A 27,536-nucleotide genomic window follows, 5' to 3' on the forward strand; every position below is an offset into this window, starting at 1 on the left:
TTACTACTGAAAATTTTATTTGTGACCGCAATTCCTCATGCAGTTACATGGTCAATTTTTTTCACTCCATACACGTAAAACTATCCTGAAAAGCCCTGCTTACTAAGTTTGGGAAAAACATTGTATTCTTCACTGTCAGCAAACACACAAGGGGATTGATCATCAGTATTTGATGAGTCTGGTCAAATATGAAAAACTGTAAAAAGCAAACATTATTACAAACAATACTGCTTTTCCAAAGTCATGTAATCACATAGCCACAAATTGAAGAAAACTTTTCGAGGGGAAACTATATGTATGCTCTGCTCATCCCAATAGAAAGTGTAAGGTCTGGGAACACAGAAAGTGACAAATCTTCATTCTGATATCCCCTCCCATGATCTTACGGTGCATACTTTAGTCTGTTCCAGGAGACTAGAACATTCATCATACTCAAGGTGATGAAGATCAAAGGAGCTAACAAATAAATACTGTAAGCAAATTAGGCTCCTTTCCGGTAGAATATGCCTCTGGATAGACTCAAATTTTACTGTAACAATTCTTTTTTGATCTATCATTTGTAGGGGCCCATTTTAAAGCTCTTGGAGAAAAAAAAATTCAAGCTCTGAGTTGCCAAATTTTGAATTTTAAATATTGATAAAATTTTATGTAGTTTGTTCCTATGATGCCAACCTTTTGCATCTGACCCCTGCATTTTGTTCTTGATTTGGTAAGAGAGCGGTTGAAAGTTTCGTTGAGGAAAGATTGAGCGAAAGTTTAAGTCTTTCGCTTTGGAGACGCACACTACCTAATAGAACCTCCTGCTACAGTTTGTATTACTATTAAAGGGCATGTTGTCAAAATTCCAATGCACGTACATTTCTGTGCCTTTTGTTGTATGTGAGAAACTGACAGTTGACACAAATCAAAATGACTTGTGCTATGTTGTGCCATCCCCCAATGCTTTTTGTTAACCATGATTGTAACCATTTTCATACACTTGAACGACCAGATATTTTAAAAAAATTCCGTCTTTAATAATACACCAACGCTGCACCTGCACACCAACCACAAAGGTGATAAATGTATCAGTTCTTGAGTTTGCGCAGTGGAGAACTGGCAATATTGTACGTCTCTAGGTTCCACTCATCAATGTAGTCATTCTTGTTTGACAGTCTCCCTACAATTCACAGTTAACATTCAGAAGAAAAATGATCAAATATGTCCACAATCCATATCATGATGCTTTATTGTACAAATTGGAAATGTCTATGCTTTTCATACATTGACCTTTAACCTCTGCTGTGCAAAACGTGATTGGCTATCTTTCGTTCAATGAAAAGGACGCCTGAGCACTCTGATTGGTCAGTTTTGTAGAATGACATAAATAGCAAGCTGACCATGGTCCATTATACTGATACTCAGGGTAATAAAGTGGTGGTTTTCTAATGGCAATGAATAACAATTTTCCAGTGAGTGCCTCTCAACCAGCTACTGCATCTTGTCCAATTATCTCTCCCTTGCCTTATAATACTGTCCTCATTACAGGAAGCCAACACGGAGCTTCTATTTGTACATTGCGAGAGATGAGCTTCAATCCTGCAAATGTCTGCAATAAAACCATAGTCTTTCCAGGCAGTAGATACTCTGCCACTATCAGTAGGTTTTTCGAAGAGACTGCATCCAGAGTGAAAACGGAATCATGGTGTTCCTTTGCTGGAGACTGGGATGAAATATATTAAAGTCCGCCTTCTGTAATTTCTTGAGATAGTTGGCGACTGGCACAGTCACCAGGAAAGCCGGCATTGCTGCTCTCGGGACATCCTTCTTCAAGGATCTTGCCTGGAATATCATTTCAAAAATTACACTGGTTTCAATATTCACTACTGCAAAAACCCCATCAATTTTGACCACTCTATTTATTCAACCACCCCTATTTCTTCAGGACAACTATCTTCACTTTACCTTTTACAATTCAACCTCCAGCTAAAATGGGAATGTTTCAAATTTCAATCAATTCAACTGGATGACGAAGCCATCCAAAATTCTATTTAGTCGTAAAAGGACAATATTTCAAGGCACTAAAGCATCAGTCCGGTCGAAACAACGCTGCAAACCACTGTACATGGTAAGTTCCGTACATAAGGCAGAAAGTGTTACTACAATGTCCTTTGGTAAGGTAAAAAATTGGATGCAGGATTTTTCATCTTTCATATAAGTTGTTTAACTGGTCCTTTTTCATCCCACGCTTGTAAGAAATGATATCGCCTTCATGTTTGAAATTTTGAGAAGTCACTCAGGAGAGAAATTTCCAATTTTATGGGAGAGAAACAAAAGAGTTTACCTTTTCAAGCTGCATATGACCTTGACTTGCGATATCGTAGACAACATCTTTCAGTTTCTGATCCACTCTGCCCCTGATTATCTGCTCTTCAGCCACACCATGCTGTCAATCAAAGTTGAATCACTGGATGATCAAGAGTACTGGCTATGAGGCTGGCTGGGTAAATTGATATGTAATATTAAAGAATTTCAATTTTGAGGCACGTACTACCTTAATCTTCAATCTAGGAGGTGATATGTGCTTGAACATATGTGCAGTTTCTTCATAAATATGTACTTGACGAGGATTAATTGTATTATGCATTATAAAGCTGGTAAAAACGCCTGACAATCTCCGCATTGCAAATATTTACCTTTGCTATGCTTCTTTTTACCCAAATATTAAAGAAGTGTGTGTCTTATCTTGACGGCAATATCATGAGATCTTATTAACTCTTAGGGTGATGATGGGTTAACTACACTTTGATTTATGCATATTATGAAATGAATGGTGTACACCAGCAAGGAAACAAAAGTAGTTGTTCACATAGAATTCAAATACTTTTCATAGATCTACATGATAGAAATGTCTGCAGTTCATTAGATATTCATATTTCCTTCTCGATTGAAGATTAAGGTAGTACGTGCCTCAAAATTGAAATACTTCAAATTTTCCTCAAACTTTCCTCAGGAAACATTAAACCACCCACATCGAAATCAATAATGTAAATGTGGGGTCACACTTCAAAATTTGGTAAAACAGAAACAAGTTGTCCAATATCTAACCGGTACTTGAAATTCAAAAGGTTGCCATCCATATGTTAACTCTCACGTTGGGGAAGAATACAATTTTCACATAAATATGCTAGTGGGAATTTAAAATTTTCCAAACCGTAAAAATTATCACCAACAAGTGGTACATAAAAGAAGTATCGTACAACAAGTTTGAGTGTCTGAACATCTGACCCCGAGGCACACTCTACCTCAAAAGGGACAAAGTCGCCCATTTTTCATGAATTTTGTTTGATACGAGTTACTACTTATATTGTTTGACACATGAAAGATACTGAAAGAATGGGTGACCATGCATATATTTGCAACCCCAGTTTTAGACAAATTAAATGAAACATCGCGAGAATGACTTAATGGTCATGACCATTCATTTTCGCGATGGTTTCATGTATTGGTGTCTAAAACCAGGGTCGAATATATGCAAGGCCACCCATTCATTCAGTATCTTTCAATGTGTCAAACAATATAAGTTGTAACTCATATCAAACAAAATTCATGAAAAATGGGCGACTTTGTCCCTTTAAGTCAGGTTAGGGTAGCTCTGTGACCTCCTTGATAAGCATGCTACCGATACCTTAACACAATTTTTCAGTATATCCTCCTCCATACCTTTTTCATACTACCGTACATAAGGTTCTGTATCTGTAAGAAATTGGCTTTGCCTCACCTGTATGAGAATCTCCATTGGTAAATAGACTTTCCTTTTACTAGCATGATATGGTGTTGCTCTCAGCAATGTCACAATGCCTTGACTTTTTCCTATGTGACTGGCTGCATGGTCTGCGTGTACATTCTGCAAGCCTTGGCAGTAAACAAAAACAAATTGCATTATTACTATAGCAAATCAATCATTCATTATACAAATGCTTCAATGAAATAAATTTTGGGATATGAAAATGTGGTAGGAGTTATTTACACATACCGGTAGTATAAACATTGCCTGCTCAGAATTACCCTATGAAAACTATTCATTAACAGCGTGTGCTTTTCCAATTAAATTGGTCATGTTATAATGTTATAAAATTGAAACTTTTATTTTTCTCCATGGAGTTAACTCACCTATGGCAGCCATTTTGATTTTCAAGTGTCAGTAAATATTGGATAATTTTGTTTCTCTAGTACTACATTTTGCAAAGTGACCTGTGATTTTTATTCTTGATTTCGTAAGAGAATGGTTTAAAGTTTCCTTCAGGAAAACTTGGGCAAAAGTTTAGGTCTATCAGTTTCAAGGCAAATAGTACCTTAATATTGTAAACTGGGTGTTATCATTAACTTTAAAACTGCTAGCTTGCCAGACTGAGTAAAAACACTTGAATTCCAATGTTGACTTGTCAATAAAACATACCTACCAAGTGACTCTAGAGTGAGGTAGAGCAATGATGAGCAGGTGTTCTCTGCGTAATCTTCAACTTCTGATAATCTTCTGTAATTATTATTGTCTAGATTAGCTTCCTGTAAAAAGAATGTCATATATTGTTTTTGCTCTCTAATGTTCCTATTAGGACTTCTAATGCTTTGTTCTCTTGAATGCTATCTTAAAGGTATACAGTCACCTGTAATCTAAATATGCCCATATATGGTCAAAGGGGCGTTCCTTGGTATTCAAAATGCCCACATGAGGGCGCTCTTTTTAAAAAGCGGCCACCCGCTTAAAATCTGTGATTGGTTAGATTTTCTCTTTCCATGGTAATTGTGGCAAAATTGGAACAGGTGACAGTATACCTTTGAATACAAAATGCATCACAATTCATGACAGTGAGGGATTTTAGAGTACCTTGACTTTATGCTTGTTGGAAAGAATAGGTATATGATGACAAAAGAACCAGCTGTTGCTTCTGGTACCTGTACAATAATTGACTGGTTTATAACCCATAAAGAAAGAGTCCAAATCTTGTTATTGTTGCACAAATACAAAGGATGTAATTAAAGGCACCAACAGCCAGTTCACTGAAATGTTTGATTGGGACACCAACTGTTGCTTTTGAAATATTTCCTCTGAGTGTTGTCAGAAAAGGAACTAATTTTGCAGCATTTATACAGGCACTGCTATCGCTCATACCCTGCTGTCGATAATTCTTGTAAACCATCTCTTGGACAATTTGTGATTCACGACAGCCCTGTAGAGTTCCTTCACCACAGGGGTCTGTCTCGGTGTACCCTGCATGTAGAGAACAGATGAAAATGAACAGCAAATGTCAATGAAACCTTTTACCCCACCATTTTTTGAGACATATTATCTGCAATCACAGCGGCTCAGTAAAATGACACAAAACATTTTTTGAAACTGAAATCAGAGGCAAATTATGAGAGGAGAGTATATAGACTCTAGAAATCCACATGTGAACTAGTATGATTGTGTATGCTAAATTGTGCTCTGCAAAAAGTTGTCTGGGAATGTTTTTATTAGACTGGAAGATCCGTCGCTCCAGGGCGCTCTCTATGCTCCCCCTCTTACTGAAGAGGGGGGAGCGCAGACAGTAAGAGAGGGAGTGTAGAAAGTGTAGAGAGCGACGGATCTTCCAGTCTATTTTATAAGAGATGAGGGCGATTAAATGAACCAATATCTCTTGAAAGAGGGCTTTTCTTTGAAGGTAGAATGCACCTTGAAAGTGAAACTTTTGCTCAAACTTTCCTTGGTGAAAAATTGAACCATTCTCTTTCGAAATCCAGAATGAAAATCAGGGGTCACCATGCAAAGTATGGTGCTACAGAAACAAATTATCTAACATCTACCGGTATTTAAAATTCAATATGGCCACCAACCCTGTATCAACTCATTGGGAAAAAATAAAATTGATTTTCGAAAAACTATGATGGTGAAAATTGTTCTTACTCCAAGAGCTTTAAAGCGTGCCCAAACAAGTGGTGGAACAGAAAAGAATTGTAAAAACTTGAGAGTCCCAAGTATCTGTACCCAAGGCGCTCTACCTTAAAGAAAAGATAGCACTATAGTTCATGTATGTTTGTACATCAAATAGCCTTGTTCACGGTTACAGGTTTGTTACTAAATATAGCTGTACGCGCGCGACATCGGACACGCAGCTTGAAATGCGGACAAATTTTATCAATGTTGCATGCGTGGCTGTTTTTGCAGCTTGTACTCTGAGTCGTGAATATGTTTTTTAGTATTCACTGTTACACTAGCAGTCGCCCACTGAGATGTATTTTCGTCGTTCTTGCATGCGTAATTTTCAAAAGCGTAATCTAAAAATGCGGACAAATATTTATTTTTGCATATTAATGAGAGAACAGTGACGTAAACTGTGAACGGCCCTATTTGCATGTTGTTTATCAGATTTATCTGAAAAAAATTTGGTCGATTTGATAACCTTTCATAGGAATACAAAGGAGTAACATGATGTAAATAGTCGAAGTCAACAAGCCTTTGGATGTAAAAACTTTACCAGCACTGACTGTAAGCAGTCTGTCACTTGAAGTGAAAGCTGAGGGAGTTCAAGACTTTCACGTCGAACCACATACCAGAGTTAACCCTTTGAGTTTGAGTGCCAAAGTAAGTTTTTGTCACCCTTACAAATTATACCTCAGTCAATTTTTGTCAAATTTTTGTCAAAATTTTGATGAAAACCTGAGGCCAATGAAATGTTGTGTTCATTTGGTCCAAAATTATCAGAAAAATTACAGAAAAGTTCATAAAAATTGTTAAAATGTTGGACTAAAATTTTGGTGGGAAAAAATACAGCACTCAAAGGGTTAAGAGATCCAGGAGAGGTTTCCAGAATTAACTTACCTGATATATTTCATGAATGACTTCTCTCCAGAACTGCATTCTCATCTTGCCGATCATCTTCTCTGACACTACATCCCGGACCGATGCAACGTCAATGTTGAATGCCCTGATTGCCAGAGTTGCTGCACGTGCATCTTCTGGCAGTAACAGTGTACACAGAAAGTTTTCATAGTCTTGTTTCCTGGTTGAAACAGGGAAAACAAACTTTAAGTTCATGATTAAATATCTTTAAAAAACCCTTGGTGTTTTAATAAACCTCTTTGATAAACTTCTGTGTTTTTGTGATATTCGGTTAAAAATTTGAATAAAAATTTTAATGTATAATTACGAACTGGTGTGATTATACCATCATCTTTACACACACAGTCTTCATTTTTTGAGAAGACAAACATAGAGCAAATTTGCAATTGGCGTTTATCATAAAATGTGTGTAGCTGGATTTTCAATTTCGCATGATCAAACCATGGGGCATAAGCAATTCTAGACGTATTTGGATTCAATAATAAAATGATTCTTTAACCTGGCAGAATGGCCACAGCCCTGAAGGAGATGTGTGAAGTGAATTGGACGGTGTAAAGAGGGAACTTTATAAACATCCTTTTAAATCCTAGATGAATGTAATCTTGTGTGCCGATAACTCTAATCCTATTCAGTGTGGAAGGCTAGAGATATGAAATTCAAATTCTTAAAATTTCTTTCATATTCATATCTCAACAATATGGTTCAAGTGCTGGTTTCATTGCAACTATTGTAAAATAAAATAGGTTCAATCAATTGTGAATGGCATACAAATATATAAAAAATACCGCACACATACAAACTCAATACAATTTAGATTACATTTATAGTATTTATTAAACATATAAACATACATTTGATTTAAAGTCACTGAGTTTGCTATTACATGTTTTAAAAGTTTTTCTCTGACATAAAGATTAACATAGTTATTACATGATATATACTAACATATAAATTTGTCTTGAAGCATTGAAATATGCATACTACGTTCACATTGTCAGAATGACAGACCAACAGGATCAGACATGAGTACTGTCCAAAGTGGCATGTCTGTTTTGAACAAGTCCTCAAAACATTAACCATATTTTGCTTACCATGGCGGAACTATCAATTAGAAAATTTGAACACTATCATCTTATTCCCTATGAAACTACAACTTCCATTGAGTGCAAACTTACTGACTAACATGGAATATTATGATCTGTCAGTATATATATATCTGTTAATACTGAATCACTGCCCCACATCAAAGCATCATCTTTAAGCATCCAACTAAAGAAGAAGAAAGAAATGTACGTATGCGAAGTGTTACAAAATTAAAAAGTTAAAGGCTTACATATAAACGTAGCAAATATAACATAGTGATTGTTTCATCCTCACCAAAAGGGCAATGAATTTTAATAATGTTAAATTCTTACTTTCGCATTCATAGCCAGCAGAATTACATGCAGTTGCCCAACAATTTTCACTAAATAAAAAGAGCATGTTTCAGGGCACTAATATCTAAAAATTAAACATAACCCCAAACTGACCCATGAACTTGAGTCTCTACGTTAGTGCATATACCATTCAGGTGAAGCACTGTTCTTAACAGTGCTTGAGTTGATGTAGCAACTAATATCATCATTCTTAACATCTTCCCATCATAGTTCTGTCCGAACCAATCGTTATCAATGGTGGATCCTTTTTACAGAAAATTGGAGGTCAACAGGTTATAAACGTTTTGTAGAACTGTTCTTTTCCCGAATTACCATGCATCCTTTCTTTCATATACAAAACATGATCTGTAAAAGCCAGCTGAAGAAAAAGTGCTAAAAGCGCAACTTCACGTCACAAAATTGTGAAAATGTTACAATAATAAAAGTAAAATAAAACAAGACTTTCAATTAAAACTGCCATGTGTCTTGATCCAGACGTATGGTACAGCATATGTACTATTCAACATGAAAATGGATACTGTAGCTTACTTGAAAAGGTGATGTATTGCACATGCTGAGGTTTTGAGATTGTGTGAACAACGCTGAACAGATGAGGAATGATTGCTGTACACAAGATGTTTCATAGCCTTGTTGAAAACACTTAAGGTAGAAAACCTCTGACCAAAAGATAAATGTTTTCTTTGCACAGGACCACAGACAAACTTCCACTGTCTATGATCTGACTAATTTCTATGCCAAGAGTTATGACACTCTTTTCATTGAGATAGTGAATACAACTTGCTTATGTAAAAGATGATTCATTGCACATTACTGACCTTCAAAGCTGAAGGTCATAGCAAACTGGACCATCTTGATATTGTATTATTTATTTCATGAAATTATTGAGGTAGAATGCAACTCTGGGACAGATTTGTTCTGTTCAAATTTTTTTTTGCCATAGTTTGCTGGCCTGTTTCTTTTCCCGCCTAATTTTGAAGTCTGCAGAGCAAATGAAGTTCCCATTACCTTATTTTTATGAAAACAGAAAATATCATTTTTATCTGGGAATTCATGACGGGGTCTTGATGCTATTTAAATTTCAAAAATATTAGAAGTGATCATCAAAACGCTGTGTTTCAACAAGTTTTAGAAAGAAGACCACGAACATGAAACTGGCAGGCTTTAAGATTGCCAAGTCACCTCTACTTTGAGCACGCTATTTTCGGTCATTTTTCCAATGGCGTCAAGAACTAGTTTCACTGCAGCACTGAGATGTTGATTGCTGACTGTGACACTGTAGTCAGCTGGAATCACACTTTTGCATCCCCTCTCGTCCTCTGCCGGCCAGGGTGGAAAACTGTCTCGTGGTGAACCAGTCGCCAAACTACAGAAAAAGAAATTGGTAGACACTGAAGTATACACAGGATAGCCAATATTGAATTCTAATTGCCTGAGTCTTCAGACACTGGAAATGTGGCATGGATAAAGATTAATGAACATAAACCTGGGGTATTCTTCAGCTATTTTCATGTACTCTATACCTGACAACAATGGTGCCCTCTATGTTACTGGCGATTTTGCAAAATGCTATCTTTCTCTTAACTATTCCTGAGAATGTTACATTGTAAGAAGTACTAGATTTTATATAATAGAACATGTCAATATATGGCATGACACTTTTTACGGACATTGAACAAGGTTGTCGCATATGCAATCCATATTTCAATGGGCAGACCAGAATATTAATGATATTTGCTTTGCTTTTGAAATTTGTCACTTGAAGGGCCAGCAGCTGTTACTTTCGATGATTTTGTCCACTCCTTTTATATATCAATTCAATGTCCAAGTGCAAGACGGACGTACCTCCTATGCTTAAAGGTATACAGTCACCTGTAATCTAAATATGCCCATATATGGTACCTTGGCATTCAAAATGCCCATGTGAGGGCACTGTTTTTAAAAAGCGGCCACCCGCTTAAAATCTGTGATTGGTTAGATTTTCTCTTTTCCATGGTAACTGTGGCAAAATTGGAACACGTGACAGTATACCTTTAAACACAGGAGATACATCCCTCTTGTACTGGGCCATCGAGTTGCAAGTTCTTTTTCTACATCCTCTACTTTTAAATGGGCTGTTTTTGTTTACATGTGAATTTTAGTCCAGACCAGAATTCACCTGTTAACAATAACAACGCACTTGACACATGCACAAACTATGTTGAAAAGCTAAATACTTCCATTCTAAACATGGTTTGGGGATTGCAACAAGAAACTGTAGTTGACATTTGAAATCAGTGGACCAACAAAAGTTATAGTGACTAGCCTTTTGAGGTGTTGCACATAACGCATCGTATCTTGCTCAAAATCACTGTTTGCAAAGATTCATTTCATATTCATTAATCTGTTAATGCAAGATTAAAACACCGGTCAGGTACACCTTTTTGTGAAATCTTTGCACTATGGACTTTAATCTTAGTTATATAACAAAACAACAATTTAATTGGGCGATAAAATTCTTACAGTTTGAATAAGAGTCATTGCAATTTTACTAATCATGATTATAATCATTTTTTGAAGGTCAGCCTTTTAACCCATGTCATTTACCAATGAGAAAAGATAATGCACAGCAAAATTAGTGTTCTCGCTGAATAAGGTAACAGGGGCGTGGCGCCCTCTTGTAAATTCCGAGCGCCCCCTTGCCAGAAATGAAAAAGATTTATTTTTTTGAAAAATAAAACAATAAAATGTACGGGGAAAAAAAGTTGACAGTGATTTACAAGCAAAATGCAAGCGTGAGCGTCGATCCTGCAGGCTGCAAACGTAATTCTCATCGATCTTGCAAATCTCGCGAGTTTGTGATGTCATCCGAGATCATAAGCCCATGTGCAACTCATTGATGGCAGCCATATTTGCACGGCACAGGCCGTAATGTTAGCCACGGTCCCTCTACAGGGACCGTGCATTAGGTAACGACTTAGCTGAGTAAACATGCCCAGGAACTTGAGGGTAACCATGACAGCAGAGTACTCTGAAGTTTTTATAGGAGGTTAGAATTTCGCTTGTGTATTCCTATTTTTAGGCCACCCCCCTCCTGATCCCCCCCCCCCCCCCCCCCCCCCCGCGACCGCTACGCAGTTGCTTGTGGTGCTTTGCACCACGTCTTCGCCCTCTTGTAAACAAATCCTGGCTCTAATTTCAAACAAGATATTATATTTCATAACGTACGGTAGTATTACCCTTTCAACTTAAATTAATTTTCACCATTTATACCAAAATTAAGGTTTTCTGTCCCAAATATGTACCCCCTTCATCTTTTGAGTAAACTATCGCTACCATACTAAACTTTAGTTTCTTTGCTTTCTGAAAATATATAGTATGAGTTTTTATATCATCTTTGATAAGAAATATTGCTTTGAGAAAAGGTGTATTGGTTTAGTGCAACGCTACATTTGACATTTGCTTTGACAGTGAAATTCATCAATTAAGCAAAAGTGTTTACCATGTCACTTCAGATGCCAAGTTCAACTCTATACATCTGTAAATTCCTTCGCTTAGGACAAACGGCACATTGCCCATTGGTAGATCTGCAACCTGTTTGAGTACTATCTCCCGCATGTCATCGATAACAATGTTGTGCTTGCTTTCTTCAATGTCCACCAATTTCGGCAACCAGAGCAAAAGAGCATGGTCGTCATATGGGTTACCATACTCCTTCTTAACAAGGAGTTTCAAGCCTGCAGGGGGTTTCACTTGAAATACATCATACCTGCATTGGCAAAACATACGTCAAATATTAGCAAATGACTAAAAAAGGAAGTTACAGGGCCGTTGGCGCACAATGGGGGATTACTGATGACGTAGCTATTATCTTTCACTGGGTGGGAGTTTTTGAATTGTCATAGCATTGCTTTGACTTTATGAGAAATTTGAATAATGATGATTACTTTCATGACATATGCAAAGAGGGATCAAATGGTTGTACAGGGAATACATTTTGAAAGATATGCGTTCTCCAACAAAAAATGGAACATTTTTCCAGTTTATTTTTACTCAAGTTCAGTCGCTATATATTCACAGACATCATATGCAAGATTCAATGACAATGAAAGTCTGAAACATGACAAAATTATGGGATTCCGGGACCAAACACGGCACATCCAATGAGTGGGGTGGCTTTTTACATGTAACATTTGATACATACATTTACCATAATCTGGCTTTCATAGGGGAAGTTCCTGTATACATGTAATTGCTCTGGGGAGACCACTGTTTGTAAAGTATACATCAAAATGAAAGTATCGCAATGACATATACTGATGCTATATTGGTTTTCTATTCAAACTTATTGATACAATGTATGGAATTTCTTAATGGCATCCTTCATGTTCAACTTTCATACAAAATGACTGACAGAGACAAACGTGCTGAGTGCAAATTGAATGCCTTACCCTTTAATGATGGCATTTCTTACTGTTATAACAGCTTTTTGCTCCTTCTCACTTCTGTCCACAATGACCCTAGTGGCTCTAGAATCTTTCAAAGTCACTGACTGGCATAACGTTGCTCTGGTAATCTGGTGCCGGTCAATTGGGTATATCCCTGATCTGACAAAACCAGCAAAAATATTCTCAGTTGTGGCACTTTGCTGCCAAGCAGACTTGAACACCTTGGCAAAATTACTCTGGGTTATCTCTTTGCTGGGATTTTCCACCTCAAACTCCCGAACGGCAGAGCTCCATGCAGCTTTCAATGAACCATAGAACGAATCATCGAACGGTTGGAGAAAATGCGACCCATTTGGCAAAAGCCTGTACAGCAGAATGCTGTGCTCTTCGGCAAGCTTGAAAAGTTCGAAGTCCTTATGTGCAATATTGCTGTTGAGGAGTAACACAACTGGCCTTGCTTCTGGTATCTGGGGAATAAAATGGTCGGCCAGCCAGGATTGAAATGCTTCCGTCTCAACTCTGCCAGTCTCTGTAAAGCAGCAGCTGGCCCCATCAACTTCTCTGACTGACTGATTCCGGGCTCTTGGAGTCTTCTTCCGAGGAAACACATAAAAAGGTGGTATTGATCCTCCCGCCGCGTTGACACAAGCAAGGACTGTTATTCGTGTTTTGCCCTTTGTCGTAGGCTGGTGGAGAGGATCTGTAGCAGTTCTTGATGGCCCACACACTTCACCAGTCTTGTTTTGCACATAGAAGCCAAATGCACCGCAGTTCCATATTTGCACTGGCTTGTCCAGTAAGCAATGATCAGAGATAAACATTTCATAATTTCTAAACCACTCATCAACCTTCTTCTGGTTTAATTTGGTGTGTTTGTGGTCCGGCTTCTTAACATCACCCTGGAAAAAAATCAAACTACCGTAACAGCTAGTCACAAGATTGCAGCTGGAGTACTTTTTTAGCAGTTCAGTCTTTGTCAGTTGTGCAGACAATAATTTTGTTGCGATTGAAGTTTAATAAAACAGATGTCAAAATGTTGATATTTGATATTGTTCAGCATGGTAAATGGTTCATCTCTTAGGGATCATGAGTAATTAAAATATATTGCAAAAGAAAGTAAATTAATTGGATTTTACCCAGTTTTCCATGACCATGCACTGACGGGCAAATAACGACGCAGGTTATGCTATATGCTCATGATTTCGTTTTCCACTATTTTGTTGCTTCAAAAACAAGTCAGCAGTTTAAGCTTTCAGCACAGTGACCTATAACAGCAGTTCATCCCATTAGGGAAAAGTCAAAATTGTAAATCCATTGTCAGACTTTTGTTGTTTGATTATGAACTGATATATACCACTGCAACAACTGCAGTCTACTGTAAGGAACAACAACAATTATTACCAGTTTTACAGATGGATTTCTGTTCAAGAATGCCTTGTACCATCCATTCCCAGGCAGATTTCGGGGACTGTTGTTCTTTAGAATGGTGTCACGCTTGTCCCTGTCCAAAATTGCTTTAACAGTCTTGAACAGTTCACTTTTGGTGATGCCAATACCTCTCCTTCCCATACTTTTGATCCAATGAATCAACTTTTTCTCTTCAGCAGCAGTTAGTACGGGTGGCGGGCCATTCCTCCTGCCAATATCAACTTTTCCGGTGACCCTGTCGCTGAGGGTCGACCTTTTGACGCCCCACTTGGCAGCTGCTTTTCTCAGTGACATTTTGTTTTCCACAATGTCTTTCACAGCTCCAGCAAATATCTGTTGTCTTTCCATGATGATTTAACTGCAATTGACAAACAAAAATTTGCGAGAAAAAAAAATTTCTTTAAAATACAAAGATACGACCTGTTCTTCTGCATAATAACATTGTATTATAATTATACTCAAAGAAGTCCTTAGGGCTCATGTTTTCTCAGGTGTCTCTCACAAAGGGAGTGGGGGAATGTCGCCCCTGCTTGAAAATTTTGGGGTGATTGGGTTCTGATGGGGGATTACATATCTTAGTTAAATTCTAAGTTAAAACAAATCCTAAAACTAACCTATCCCTAATTCTAAACCCCTTAACCCTTTTCCTGCCAGACAGTAATAACTGTATCACTTCCCCATCAACCAAGTCAGTAAAAAGCGGTATTGAGCCAAAACATGACGTATTTTCACCCACTTGGCTTGGTATGTTATAGCATCTTTTGTCCAAAAAAAATCAACTTTACAGTATTATGTTTTCAACAGCCTTCAAATGTACAGTATTATGTTAAAATACATCATATGGAATACGTTGTGTTTCATTAATTTTAACCATCTTGACCTGGTGGTGAAATATGGACTTGGCAGGAAAAGGGTTAATGTTACATTTCACCTATTTTTTGTATGCCTGAATTTAATCGCTTAAATTAATATTCATTATTTCCAAAAATCTATACCATCCATTTCTATTATTGTACTTGAATTTTTCAGTGGTAAAAAATTCACCCTGTTCAGAAAAAGCTGAGTTCACATACCATATATTGGTCACGTGGTATGGTATCACAGGTGGGATCTTACTGAGAGCAAAGTCAACACACTTGGTACCAACTACCAGTATGTGTTGATCTCAGGTAGTCTGCAATGGTAAAAAGATGCATGGTTTAGGGCTGCAACAACACAAACCTGGCTGGTTTTAGTGTACATGCATGCCCTCACTTTGGTGTGGAGCTTGTGGTACTTCCACGGATGATTCTCAATACTGGAAAATTTGGTGTACATGTGCGCCCAACTTGTTGATGTACAGACTGAAATACAGCATGACCTACCACATTCACTTGTAAACTTTACAGGTGTACATGCACTCCAAAGACTTATGTTGCAGCATATCTGCAGCCCTGTACCATTCCCTTTGTTGTGTATTGTTGGCTGCACTTCCCAACAACACACAGCCATGGGAGTGGTAGGGCAAATGATGAAGGGATCATGATGGGTAGGGCTACGGATCCGCAGCATAGGTATGTAACTAGAAGTCGTAGAGACAGGACTCTGCACTACATTATTATAAAATAGTATAAGTAACCTATAGTATACTCTGTTTAGGAAAGGGTGGAAAAATCATATTGTCCCTTTTCCTGCCAAATTCATATTTCACCATCAGGCCAAGTCCGTTAACTTAAAACTAGTGTAGCACACTGAATACATCCAATTTGGTGCACTTTAACAAAAAATTGAACATTTGAAGGCCCCTGAAATCACAGATACTGTAAACATGATTTTTATGGACTAAAGCTGTTGGAACAGACCGAGCCAAATGATGGGTTCAAATTCTTATGGTTTTGGCGCAATACCACTTTTCACTGAGTTGGATGATGGGGAAGTGATATACTGTCTGGCAGGTAAAGGGTTAAACAAGAAAAATACATATTATTGAAGTTTTTTGAAGCAGTGTGCCTGTCACAGTCTACGTTGAAAATGCAACAAACGAATTTTATATGCAGTACTCCTAACGTGTATGTGGAAGGCGCTAGGCGTGTCGAAATTGCGCGAAATCTGTAATCTGATAGCCACTGTACAAGAAAGCTTATAGTTACTCTCCTACTACCTCCATGGTCTACGGTAGCACGGGTGATTTTGGAGGAAAGGCTTTAATAAGGGTCAAGTCCAGTGTGAAAACGATGGTACAAAACATACAATAAGTCATTACGGTTGTACGCACCTCTCTGGTGATCATCCGCTGCAACAGCAAACTCAGCTCTAAAACTCCCGCCGGTTCGCCGACTGCCAATGCCTTTACCCATGAACCATTGCGCTCGTAAACACCGCTCAAGTATCGCGAGACAAAAAAGGAGGGCCAGTCTACAGAGCTAGAGAGACCGATGTAAACAACTCTGCTACAAGTTTAAGGGCTGTGTGACATGAATGATGATAGGAACTGGTCCCTTCCAACCTCCAAAGAGTTAATTAATCGTTGTGGCCAGAAATTGCGTGCGCTGCACGTTGCAGAAGACACGCACGCCACTTTCGTTCGCTTACCTTGCACGCATTACAAGCGACTGATCGGTTTGTTTGATAATGTAGCACTTACTTGACAATATTAAGGCAATACTGTTCGTTTGATGACAGCTTAGAAGACTCCAACCTTATGCCAGGCTTACTAACCAAAAATATAGATCTTTGCCGGCGTAACCCCGCGAAAACTTCAAAACCCCCGTGCAGCCGACAAAGTCGTATGGGGGCTGCCATGTTTGATACCTTTGACATCACTTCGTCTCGCATGACCAAATCACGTGATCTTCACTCCAACGAGTTCAGCATATGCTGATGATATGAAAGCTACGAAGTCAATCTCGCGTTGTATTGCGAGACCAGCCAGGACAAGTAACGTGGGTCGAGCAGCGGTCAGCAGAGGATCGAGGGATCTAGGGAATGAACATGGCTCTCAGAAATCATGCCAGAACGTTGGCCACTTCGGCCCTGAAACAGCACCTATCGAAGGGCACTATTTCCGTACTGTCAGCAAGATCCAGGTAAATGAAATAATGAGAACTGTGTATGATTTACCATATTTTTCACTCCAAGTGATTGTGTTACGTCGTGAAGTTATCGTGGGTCACGTAGGCCTGGCCGCATGATCGTTCTGCAGTTCTCCAAAGCACCGTCCCTATCTAAGACTTCATGACTTTTGAATTACATTAAGACGTTTACGTTCTTTAATTTTGAGCTGTTTATCCATCCCTTGTATAACCTTGCATGTGATTATTTTTGTCATAAAACACGTTTTTAGTCGACCGATAATATTCGTAGCACGTGTTAATCACGCGATCTGGTAGTGCTCCAAAAGTGCATGTTATTGTTCGGCGTCTGGTCACCTTTGACCCCCGACCGTTTCGACCTGCATTTTGTGTATCAAAATAACGAGCGTAAAGTTGGCATCATACTCATCCTCAGCCTCAGGGGCCGGGCCAAAATGAGGATGAGGATGATGCTACAGCGTCAGCTTCACCGGCATCAGATTCGATTATTCCCGAATGCATCTGATGGAATGATAATCGTAAAAACGACTCTAAAAATGTGCTCAAAGTTTCACATCACTGTAAATATTAATCAAAACACAGTGGAGTTTGTATTTCATAATATTTAGTAATCTCTCCTCTTAATATCCGTTTTTCACGATGTAGTTACAAGCAACATTCTTAGCCCTTTAAGTTCAAAGGTTGTATGTATAATAGTATAAATACGTTGACTTTACAGGCCTCAAGTCATCGTTTTAAACGTTAATTGTTTTATATGTCCTCTGAATAATTAGGGCTTTCATATCGCCTCTCATGGTGGCGATTTTTTACACATTTCGGACCATATATACCTTTTTTGCACCAATTATGGCAAATCATAACGCAAGAGTTGAGAGGATACCAACAAACACATCCACGGATCAATGGACTGAATATTACGAACATTTCCAAAAAACTAGACTTTATAGGATATTCAAACAATAAAATATTACCTTGAACTAGTTTTATGATTCAAAAGAAAGTTGAGAAAGAATGGAGTTGTTATTTTCTTAAGTTATGGGCGAATTTTATCATATATCTGTTATCGGGTAGCATAACTTTGGCACTCTTCGGATACGACGCTGACACTTAGTAGCGTCATTTTCAGCGTCAGCTAGAAAGGTCACCTGAGGATGAGGATGACGCCAACTTTACGAACGTTATCAAATTTGCAAAATTGTTTTGAACTAAGCAGATTTATCATAGAATCACCATCAATTCCCCTAGGCAAGTTGTGTGATATATTTAAAGGGCCAGTAAAACTAACTTTTGATGATGAATTTTTCACTATTTGTGTTTTAAATGTTGACCTCAATTTCTTGCCCTACTCCCCGGTGCAAACTACAAAGTTTTCAGCTTGTAAACTGAGCTAGTACCTGTGTAAACTGTATTGTTATTGTTTACAAGTGAATTCTGGCCCAGACAAGAATTAAAATGTAAACAATAACAGTGCATTTTACACATATAGACGCTATGTTGACAAGCTAAATAGTTGGTGTTTCAACATTCTGCTGGGAGTAGAATAAGATTTTGCAACTGACACACAAAATAAAGATGATAAAATATCATCAAAAGTAGCATTACTGGCCCTTTAAAACATCATATAACACAGGGACAGTGTGGCAAGGTCAAAGTGACTAGTGTACAAGTCGAAGTGACCATAAGCATAGACCCTGGCTTACTCCAGGGTCTATGCCACAACCGGTCAAAGAGGGTATGAATTAATGGGGTTGAAAAAGACAGGGATCGAGGTGACCTGTTTCCTCATTGTTCTGCTGCCAGTACTGGTCCCTGGTTTAATACTTTCACATATTGATTAAGCATGAAACCTCTGGTATTGACAAAGTAGGACACCATTTGTGAGATCGGAAATATTCCCCTCCCTGTGTCGTATCCTGTTGTATATGCTATTTGGATTTTATGGCACTTGAAGTCAGACATCTTTACTTCCATGTAATGTACATAAATCTAATAAATAAAAATAACAAAAATCTATTCTTCAGTCATATATTTAGATAAGAACTTAGTAGTAAGTACCATCATTTCTTGTTTCTCATGAAAGGAACCGCCCCTGTTCAGCAGAGCAGCCAATGATCTCACAATTCTTTGTTTTTCATATAGTACATGAATAATATCATGCATTCAATGGTAAGTCAACATGTAGTTAATCGGGTCAATCCTTGGCACAGCCACTTTACCAGAAGGGACTGTGTCTTCCTTGATTGTTTTCGTTTGTGGGACCATTGACTCATAGTTGAACTTTTATTAGGGTCACTTAGAGGTCAAATCTTGTAACTCTGTCAGTGTAGACAATTCTATCAACCCATCATGACCTTTGACCCAACTGGACACATGTCAAGTTGACCTTGAACCTTGATAAACCGCAATTGGATTGAAAGCGATGTATTTTGTTTCCCTCATTAGACTGTTACCTTTTTCAGCTGCTCGCAAATCGTCAGATCACAAGAGAGGGGAAGTGTGCAGCACAATGTCTGTTCAAGTGCATTGTCCCTGCTTCAGGACCCTTGTGCCTGACTTTGCAGGACTTTACTAACTGCTACATTTGATTATTATATATTGTTTGCCTTTAAAATTACTCAAAATAGTGACCGCTACAAGCTTCATCTTATGTTTAGAGCCTCTTGTATACCTGTTTCAGGATATCATAAGACTTGCTAGCTTACTGCCAGCTGCAGTCACTACAATCCCCCTTTCCCAACAAGAGACAAAACACACCCACAGGACTGCAATTTTTACAGTCATCACACATATCTTGGGGTATGAATAATTTGATGTGATCAAACTATCTCACTCAAGTTACCTAGGATTTGATAAGTCATCTCAATAGTCTAAATTCGGCAGTTGCTTTCAGTGTTTCAGTAGTTTCAGAGATAGATATCACGGTTGTGAAAGAGACATTCAACAAAATGCAGAATGTTTAATGTTCAACTTAAACTGATGGTGAAATATGAACTTGACAGGATAAGGGATATAGAAAATCTCTATTAAATGTCATACAGTTCTTTACTGTGGTAAGACTCTCTGAGATTTACATTGAAGACATTTTGTTTTGTCAGTTCCTGGTGGAGCCATGTTGAAATGGGACCCCCAGATGCCATCTTGGGCGTTACTGAAGCTTTTAAAAAAGACACCAATCCAAATAAGATGAACCTTGGTGTAGGTGCATACCGTGATGACGATGGCAAACCATATGTTTTACCAAGTGTTCGCAAGGTAAGCTGAGACACTCTGGAACAGAACCAAAACAAGCATGTAATTTTAATGACCCCTGCATGACCTTGCATGTTGATGGTAGACATCATTGAGAAGTCATCTCATTACTGTGATTTGTGTAATGTGATCATTCTGTGGTTTGCAGTTAATGCACTTTATTGTCAAAGAGTCACAGATACCTTCCATTTTGAGGTTTTCAAGATCTGATTTTTTTTAATTGCTAAAGTATATAATATTTGGAATATTAGCATTTATGGAAAGTGCCCTTGCAAACAAGAGATTGGTGGAGTCAGAAGTCAAGGAAATGGCGCGTTACTTTTCACCTCAAAAATGCACATAGCAACTTTCCTTTGCCAACACACAGTATGTAGACAAGTGTACTTGTATAGGTACATCTAATGTAGGCATTTTCTATTTTCAAGCATTTTGTACAGTTAGTGGTCAACGATATTAATTACTGTATAATAATACCACACAGCCCCTGGCATTATATACAAGTGGTTTTTTTTGTTTTTTTTGTCATCTAGGCAGAAGATATCGTCCGGTCCAAAAACCTTGACAAAGAGTACCTAGGCATCACTGGTTTGCCAGAGTTCCATAAAGCATCAGCTACTCTGGCGTTTGGTGAGAATCATGAAGTGCTCCAGAGCAAAAGGGTGGGTATGCAACATGTTTAGGTATGTCAGCAGTGTTATGAAACTGTCAGAGGAGACAGTGTGAGCTGTACCCTCAGGCAGTACGTCTGAGAGTGTTTCAGTCATCGTCTTTTCGTCGGCCAAATCAAAGTAAGATTTGTTTCTGCTTGTCGCTTGAATTACTTCGCGTCTTTGTGTTTTTCCAGCTTTGATGCATGCAACCAAGTCCTTCCCATTTGTCTTCCCAAACAAAAAGCTGATGCACCTCCTATATGAATTGACTCTAGCATTGAGCCACTATCCATCCATACTCACAAAATGCTTTAAAGGAAGAAAAGGTATTTCGTAGGCTGTGAAAAAAAAAAGTTTTTTGGTAATCCATATAGAAGTGATCAGGGCTATGAAGAAAACAAAATAAAGAAATCACATGACAGCATTACAAAATATCAGGGACGAGCCCAGAAACAAATTTTGTATTTTTCTTACAATGTCAGCTTTTATGTAATGTAGGATCTGCCTTCACTGACAAGTCTTTTTGTGTACATCTTTCTGTTCCCAGAACATTACAGTTCAAGGAATCTCTGGCACTGGATCTTTGCGTATCGGAGCGAATTTCCTGTCCAAGTTCTACGCAGGACCCAAGGATGTGTGGCAACCCACACCAACCTGGGGTAACCACGTCCCCATTACCAAGTAAGTGCGCCCTCGCAGGTTTGATTGACAGATTGGAGCCACACATGTGGTGCATGTAACCACGACAGTTTGTTTCTGCCGATGACGTCATCCGCAATATATCCATATTCTGAAGTGTTGATAATTCCACACAGTAATTTCAACATTTTTCAACTATGAAGTGAAATAAGTACTGACGGAGATGTTATGAATATGGTGCTGTTTTATCGTGCTATCAGTTTAACAACCATCCTTCACTGAATCCTGGTACATCATGTACATGACATTTTGTGTCATATTTTTGTCGTAAATGTCTTTGATTTTCCATTTCCAGGCACGCTGGCATGGAAGTAAAGAATTACAGATATTATGACCCGAAAACGTGTGGTTTTGATGCTGCTGGTGCATTTGAAGATATTTCTGTAAGTTATGAGTGATTTTCTGTTGGTGTTACTGTTGTACATCGGATATCATGAGGATATCAGTGGAGATATATGGGAAAATGTGATGCGGTGTCTGGTTTTCAGGAGAATTGATGTTTGAATGATAGCAATGTAGATAAGGTTGATGACTACAGCCAAGAAGACAACTTTCTTGAAGGATCTTATAAGGTTATTCATGAAATTCCAGAATATATGTCCAAGTACATCATGCAGTGGAGGTATTGTCCGAGACGCATCAATAATGAAGCGTACAATGTACAAGGACATAAATCCTGGTATTTTGTTAATAACATTATTATACACCCTTTTAATCCAATTGTATCAGAGAAAGTAAAAAATTATTGTGTTTGGAGGATGCCCCTCTCGCACAGCGTCACAGAATCGCAAACAATCTGGGAACACATTCAGTGCACCCACTAAGCACAAACCCACGCAGCACAGTGCTGGTGGTAGAAATTGTAGTTCAGCAGCATAATTTCACTCAAATTCACAGGTTTTGGACTAATCATTATTCACTGGATGACGCACTGAATGTTTTAGATGTATGTTTTTGTGTGAAAAATGAAAAAAATCTTCTCTTGTTTTTCCCTGTCATCAGAAAATCCCAGAGAAGTCAATTATCCTTCTCCACGCGTGCGCCCATAATCCAACAGGTGTTGATCCCAAGGTAAGTGATGGCAAACGCATGTAACGTTGATACCAGTAATTACATTTGACATGACCAACCACTGTGATATTCAGATCACACAAGTGTCATTCTACCTAGAAAGCTATCTGCATGATAAGATTAATATTGTTACTTTCCTCTCCCACTCTTGATGCAAGTCTGCTGTTTATTCGATGTGTCATTTGTGTATAGCTGTGTGCTTGATGCCAACAAGGAAGATGGTGCAGTTATTGCCTTGTTTATATAGACATACTGTATTTTTTTTTTCTTTCACAAGTAATTTTAATTTACATGATTTTTTCAATCAACAATATTTACTAACTCCCGTCATTTCACATTTTAGCCGGAGCAGTGGAAAGAGATGTCCAAAATCATCAAGGTAAGGCTGTCCCCATTTATTACAATGAAGTGATCAAAAAAGTGAGGCAGGACACAAGATCAGTGGGCCCGTGCTAAGCGACAGTACATTTCAACGCTATCCAAGGGCATATATTTGCATTTATCATAAAAGCACCCCTGGACAAACACAAATTATTACCAAACGGAAGATGGGACCAATGTTATTCACACACGCCAAAAATTTGCTGTGCTCTCAATATCAAAATAACATCAGATGGAATCTTTGGTAGCATCAATAGTGAATATCATACTATATGTCATGTTTCACGGGACGAGATTCAAGAATATAATGCCCAGTCTAAACTATCTTACAATTCAGTGTTATCCATGCAGCAATTTATTTTGTGCATGTATTTCATGGAAATTTATTGTACTATTAAAAGCAGAGTAATAATGGTAGGAAGCTAGACCATCAGTTCTTCAGGGGCTTATGAAAATTGATAAGCATTGATAAGTCACCACTCAACTGTACACATTTGATATTGAAATTGCACTTTCCAGAAAACTAACAGTGCCCAAACCAATATTTGTTTCAGTCCCGTAACCTGTTTGTGTTCTTTGACATGGCATACCAAGGTTTTGCCAGTGGTGACATCGATAAGGATGCTGCTGCCGTGAGGATGTTTGTGGAAGATGGACACAACATCGCCCTGTCACAGTCCTATGCGAAAAACATGGGATTGTATGGTTAGTGCGTTTACTTGTTTATTGTAGCAAATACACTGTACTTCAATGAACAAAAAGCGCATAACAGTGATATGGTTATTTTCATATCTTTCCTTAATTTTTTTTGTCAGTCTTTTATTGAGGAAGAAAGCTTCAGAATGGGTGATTGGCTTTTGTCAGGTTTTAACACTTACTGTCCTGTTTTAAATTGTCACCCAGCCACTTACTTTGGGTTTTCCACTCGAGTCATGAACAGTCTACATTGCCCAGTAATAAATGTAAATATAATGAAACATTTGTCCCTTGCAAGCACTCTGTATGATCCAATGAGAAGGGAGATTGCAAAGTGGATGTTCATGTCACAAACATTCCAGTCAATGTTATAAACAGCTAGAATTGAACACTCAATTGTATAATACCATTCCAAGTTTCTTCATCACATGGATACAAGATTTGTCAAAGATCATATCAACAACAGTATTTTGAAATTTTTTTCAGGTGAGCGTGTCGGTGGTTTCACAATAGTCTGTGAAAGCGAGGAGGAAGCGAAACGCGTTGAATCACAGCTGAAAATCATCATCCGACCAATGTACTCCAATCCTCCAATCAGTGGGCCAAGAATTGCCTCTACAATTCTAAATACCCCTGAACTGAGGAGCCAATGGTGAGACTCTTTGAGTGTGTATGGTAATTTATAGATGAGTTGATTGACATATCAATGACAGGTATTTTAGCCTGGTATGTACGTCATTGAAAGCTTGCTACATAGACTGTCAGTGCGTAAATTATTCTTAGAGTCAGTGGTTTTGTTCGGCAGTACTGGTTTGGCATGTGACATTTTTTCTCTGAGATAAAAAACAGATTCCATAGCCTGCAGCCTACACACTAATCAAATAGACATTACAAGCAATGATGCTATCAGAATAACCAATGGGAGTAGGGCAATGACCTTTCGTAGAATTCAGTCAGTCTTGCTCAGACAGTACAATGCGTTCTCCATGTTTGTTTTCAGGTTAACAGAGGTCAAGGGCATGGCTGACAGAATCATAAGTATGAGGGAACAGCTGGTGGCCAATCTCAAAAAGGAAGGTTCTACTCGCAACTGGCAGCACATCATTGATCAGATTGGCATGTTCTGTTTCACTGGACTCACACCTGACCAGGTGAGTATCACAACGCAAAACAGTTCAATATTGACACTGAGACCAAAAAAAATTTTGTTTTGAAGTTACTGTATTTGTAGTAATAATTATTCATGAAATGAAATTTAGACAGCAGATATGTTCAGACCATATCTAAATTACTGTTCAGTAGTACAGTATATGAAAAATGTACAAAGGAATGATCTGAAAACAGAAAGTGGAAATGAAGGGAAAAAGGAATAATTTGAGACAAAAAATTTTCATATGTTAGGGCGCCACCATTAGGTCAGATGTGAAAGTTCAACACCAATGTTCATGATCTGTATCACTAGCACAAAAGTGATCAGGTTCAAACTTTGGTCTTGTTTTACATCCATCAATGACGTAAGCATTGCATAATGAAGCCCTGTTATCTCTCTCTCTCTGCAATATAAAACCATCTGTAACAGCGTTTTCCCCAGAGTGTATGATTGCACGAATCCCCACCTATTTCATTAAGCAAAATCCCCGTTAAAATAAACAGTACATGTACATTAATACGTTAAACATTTCCATCGGGATAAGAGCAAAAATAGGAGGCTATCATGAATTTGATATTTGATCAACACTTTACCTTAATTTGCGATTACATAGAAAAACTCTAATCTGCATAGCTTAAATTTGCATAATTTAATGTGGTCCCCCTCAATCAAAACCACCCCCTCCCCCAATTTTCAAGCGGATGGGCACATTCCACCTTATTAGAGAAACCAGGAGGGGAAAAAAATGGTGTAAAATAGTTTACCTAGCAATAAACACACTAACCAATTTCATACTGTTTCTCACAGGTTGCTAAGATAACCAAAGACTTCTCCGTCTACCTGACCAAGGATGGCAGAATCTCAGTGGCCGGCATCTCATCAAAGAACAATGCCTATCTAGCACACGCCATACACGAAGTAACAAAGTAACAAGGCTTCTCTGAGAGACTGCTAGTAGTGTCTTTTTACATCATGAACGCATACTGAGTGACCTGCAGCGCAAAAAACGGGAACAAAATCACCTTACAACTGCGTACCAGTCATAATTTCAGCGTTTCTAGAATTGATACCCTGTCCGGGTTTATGATTCGTTACCAGTGTATAGTATTTTATAATGAAGAGGCTAATGTGTGTTATATATCTATTTGTTGTGATTTTCTGCTTTGAGAACCTTAATAATGTTTTACCAGAGTTGAAAGGTCAAAGGTTATGCTGCATACTAGTAGTTATTGTGACCCAAGAAGACCGGATACAACAGGGTAAGCTACAAGCTGAGTCATAGGTCAAAGGTCATTACTATCCACCTGGTGATGATACCACACAAAACTTGAGTATCTTAGTATGCATATCATAGTAAATATAAAATCTAAAAAATGTAATTGTTACCATAGTAACTGCATTTCCAGTGTTGATCAGCACCAATTATTAAAAAACACCTTGGGATTTTCCTCAAAATGCATGTTATTTCTTGCCTATTAAAATCTGTGATGATACAATTCACATTTCATTTGAAAAATCCAGCTCCAACTACTGTTTTTATTAACATTTACAAACCAATGCGTTTTGTACACACAAGTTACTGATCTGTTTATGTTTTCTATTGGGAATGAATTCAAAAATCAGATGTTTATGATTCTCATTGAGGCATCAGTGTCTGAATATCCCCGTAATGTCCAATTTACTTTAGCCATGTATTGAAATCACATTTATTAAATTATGAAATGCAGTGTGTCAAGTACGGTAAAATTCAAGGTCAACTGACATAGGCATATTTGATTTCTCTTCTGTGTGCTTATCATCAATTCCAGCGAACTACAGCAGACACAGAAAATGACAGGACTGTTGTACTTCTGTGGTTAGGAGTTTGGTCAAGTGTAGCGCCAGTCATGAAGTTCATTGGTACAATTTACATCACAATTGAATTCTGCAGTATCTAATAGCTGAAATAAACATTTCTTTGTTACCCTGCATTTGGTACATTGAATTTTTTTTGTAGCCAGGCCGCTCTGCAATTATCCCAGAGTGTGTATGCTTGGGGTACAAGTCTGTATCTCATTGTGTGTGAGATGTATCTGCACAAAATGTTTACAGTGGTGTAAAGTGAAACAATTATTTTTCACTTTAAAGTTTACAGAACATGTTAACCCTTTGAGTGCTGTATTTTTCCCACCAAAATTTTAGTAGAACATTTTACCAATTTTTATGAACTTTTTTGTAATTTTAGCTAATAATTTTGGACCAAATGAACTCAACATTTTACTGGCCAGTTTTTTATCAAAATTTTAGCAAAAATGTGACAAAAATTGACTTAGGTATATTTTTAAGGGTGACAAAAATTGACTTTGGCACTCAAAGGGTTAATGTGTTTTCCTTGCATATTTGTCAGGGATGAGCAATACCTCTGAGAACATTCATCTAA

The 27,536-nt window shown here is 38.0% G+C and overlaps 2 protein-coding genes across 7 annotated transcripts; one reads left to right on the forward strand and one right to left on the reverse strand.

The window, feature by feature from the left end:
- Nucleotides 1-17,551, reverse strand: LOC139147703 (NADH dehydrogenase (ubiquinone) complex I, assembly factor 6-like). 6 transcript variants are annotated; one of them, XM_070718872.1, is made up of 7 exons: nt 17,250-17,551; nt 6,842-7,022; nt 5,153-5,251; nt 4,443-4,545; nt 3,761-3,894; nt 2,324-2,425; nt 1-1,821 (listed from the first exon to the last, which is right to left on the reverse strand). In XM_070718872.1, the coding sequence occupies exons 2-7, from the start codon at nt 6,896-6,898 to the stop codon at nt 1,636-1,638; spliced, it is 681 nt and encodes a 226-aa protein (XP_070574973.1). In that variant the 5' UTR covers nt 6,899-7,022; nt 17,250-17,551; the 3' UTR covers nt 1-1,635. The 6 variants fall into 6 exon arrangements, with proteins under 6 accessions (XP_070574973.1, XP_070574972.1, XP_070574968.1 ...); XM_070718871.1 differs by lacking the exon at nt 17,250-17,551 and adding an exon at nt 16,774-16,975; XM_070718867.1 differs by lacking the exons at nt 1-1,821; nt 2,324-2,425; nt 3,761-3,894; ... (2 more) ...; nt 6,842-7,022; nt 17,250-17,551 and adding exons at nt 8,364-9,661; nt 11,777-12,043; nt 12,726-13,621; ... (1 more) ...; nt 15,224-15,324; nt 16,405-16,545.
- Nucleotides 16,974-27,085, forward strand: LOC139147706 (aspartate aminotransferase, mitochondrial-like). Its single transcript, XM_070718873.1, has 11 exons — nt 16,974-17,215; nt 20,317-20,473; nt 21,001-21,129; nt 21,668-21,801; nt 22,115-22,202; nt 22,822-22,890; nt 23,234-23,269; nt 23,826-23,976; nt 24,454-24,619; nt 24,968-25,118; nt 25,925-27,085. The coding sequence occupies exons 1-11, from the start codon at nt 17,115-17,117 to the stop codon at nt 26,045-26,047; spliced, it is 1,305 nt and encodes a 434-aa protein (XP_070574974.1). The 5' UTR covers nt 16,974-17,114; the 3' UTR covers nt 26,048-27,085.
- The last annotated feature ends 451 nt before the right edge of the window (nt 27,086-27,536 follow it).

This window comes from Ptychodera flava, chromosome 13 (assembly GCF_041260155.1).
Source record: "Ptychodera flava strain L36383 chromosome 13, AS_Pfla_20210202, whole genome shotgun sequence".
Lineage (NCBI taxonomy): Eukaryota > Metazoa > Hemichordata > Enteropneusta > Ptychoderidae > Ptychodera > Ptychodera flava.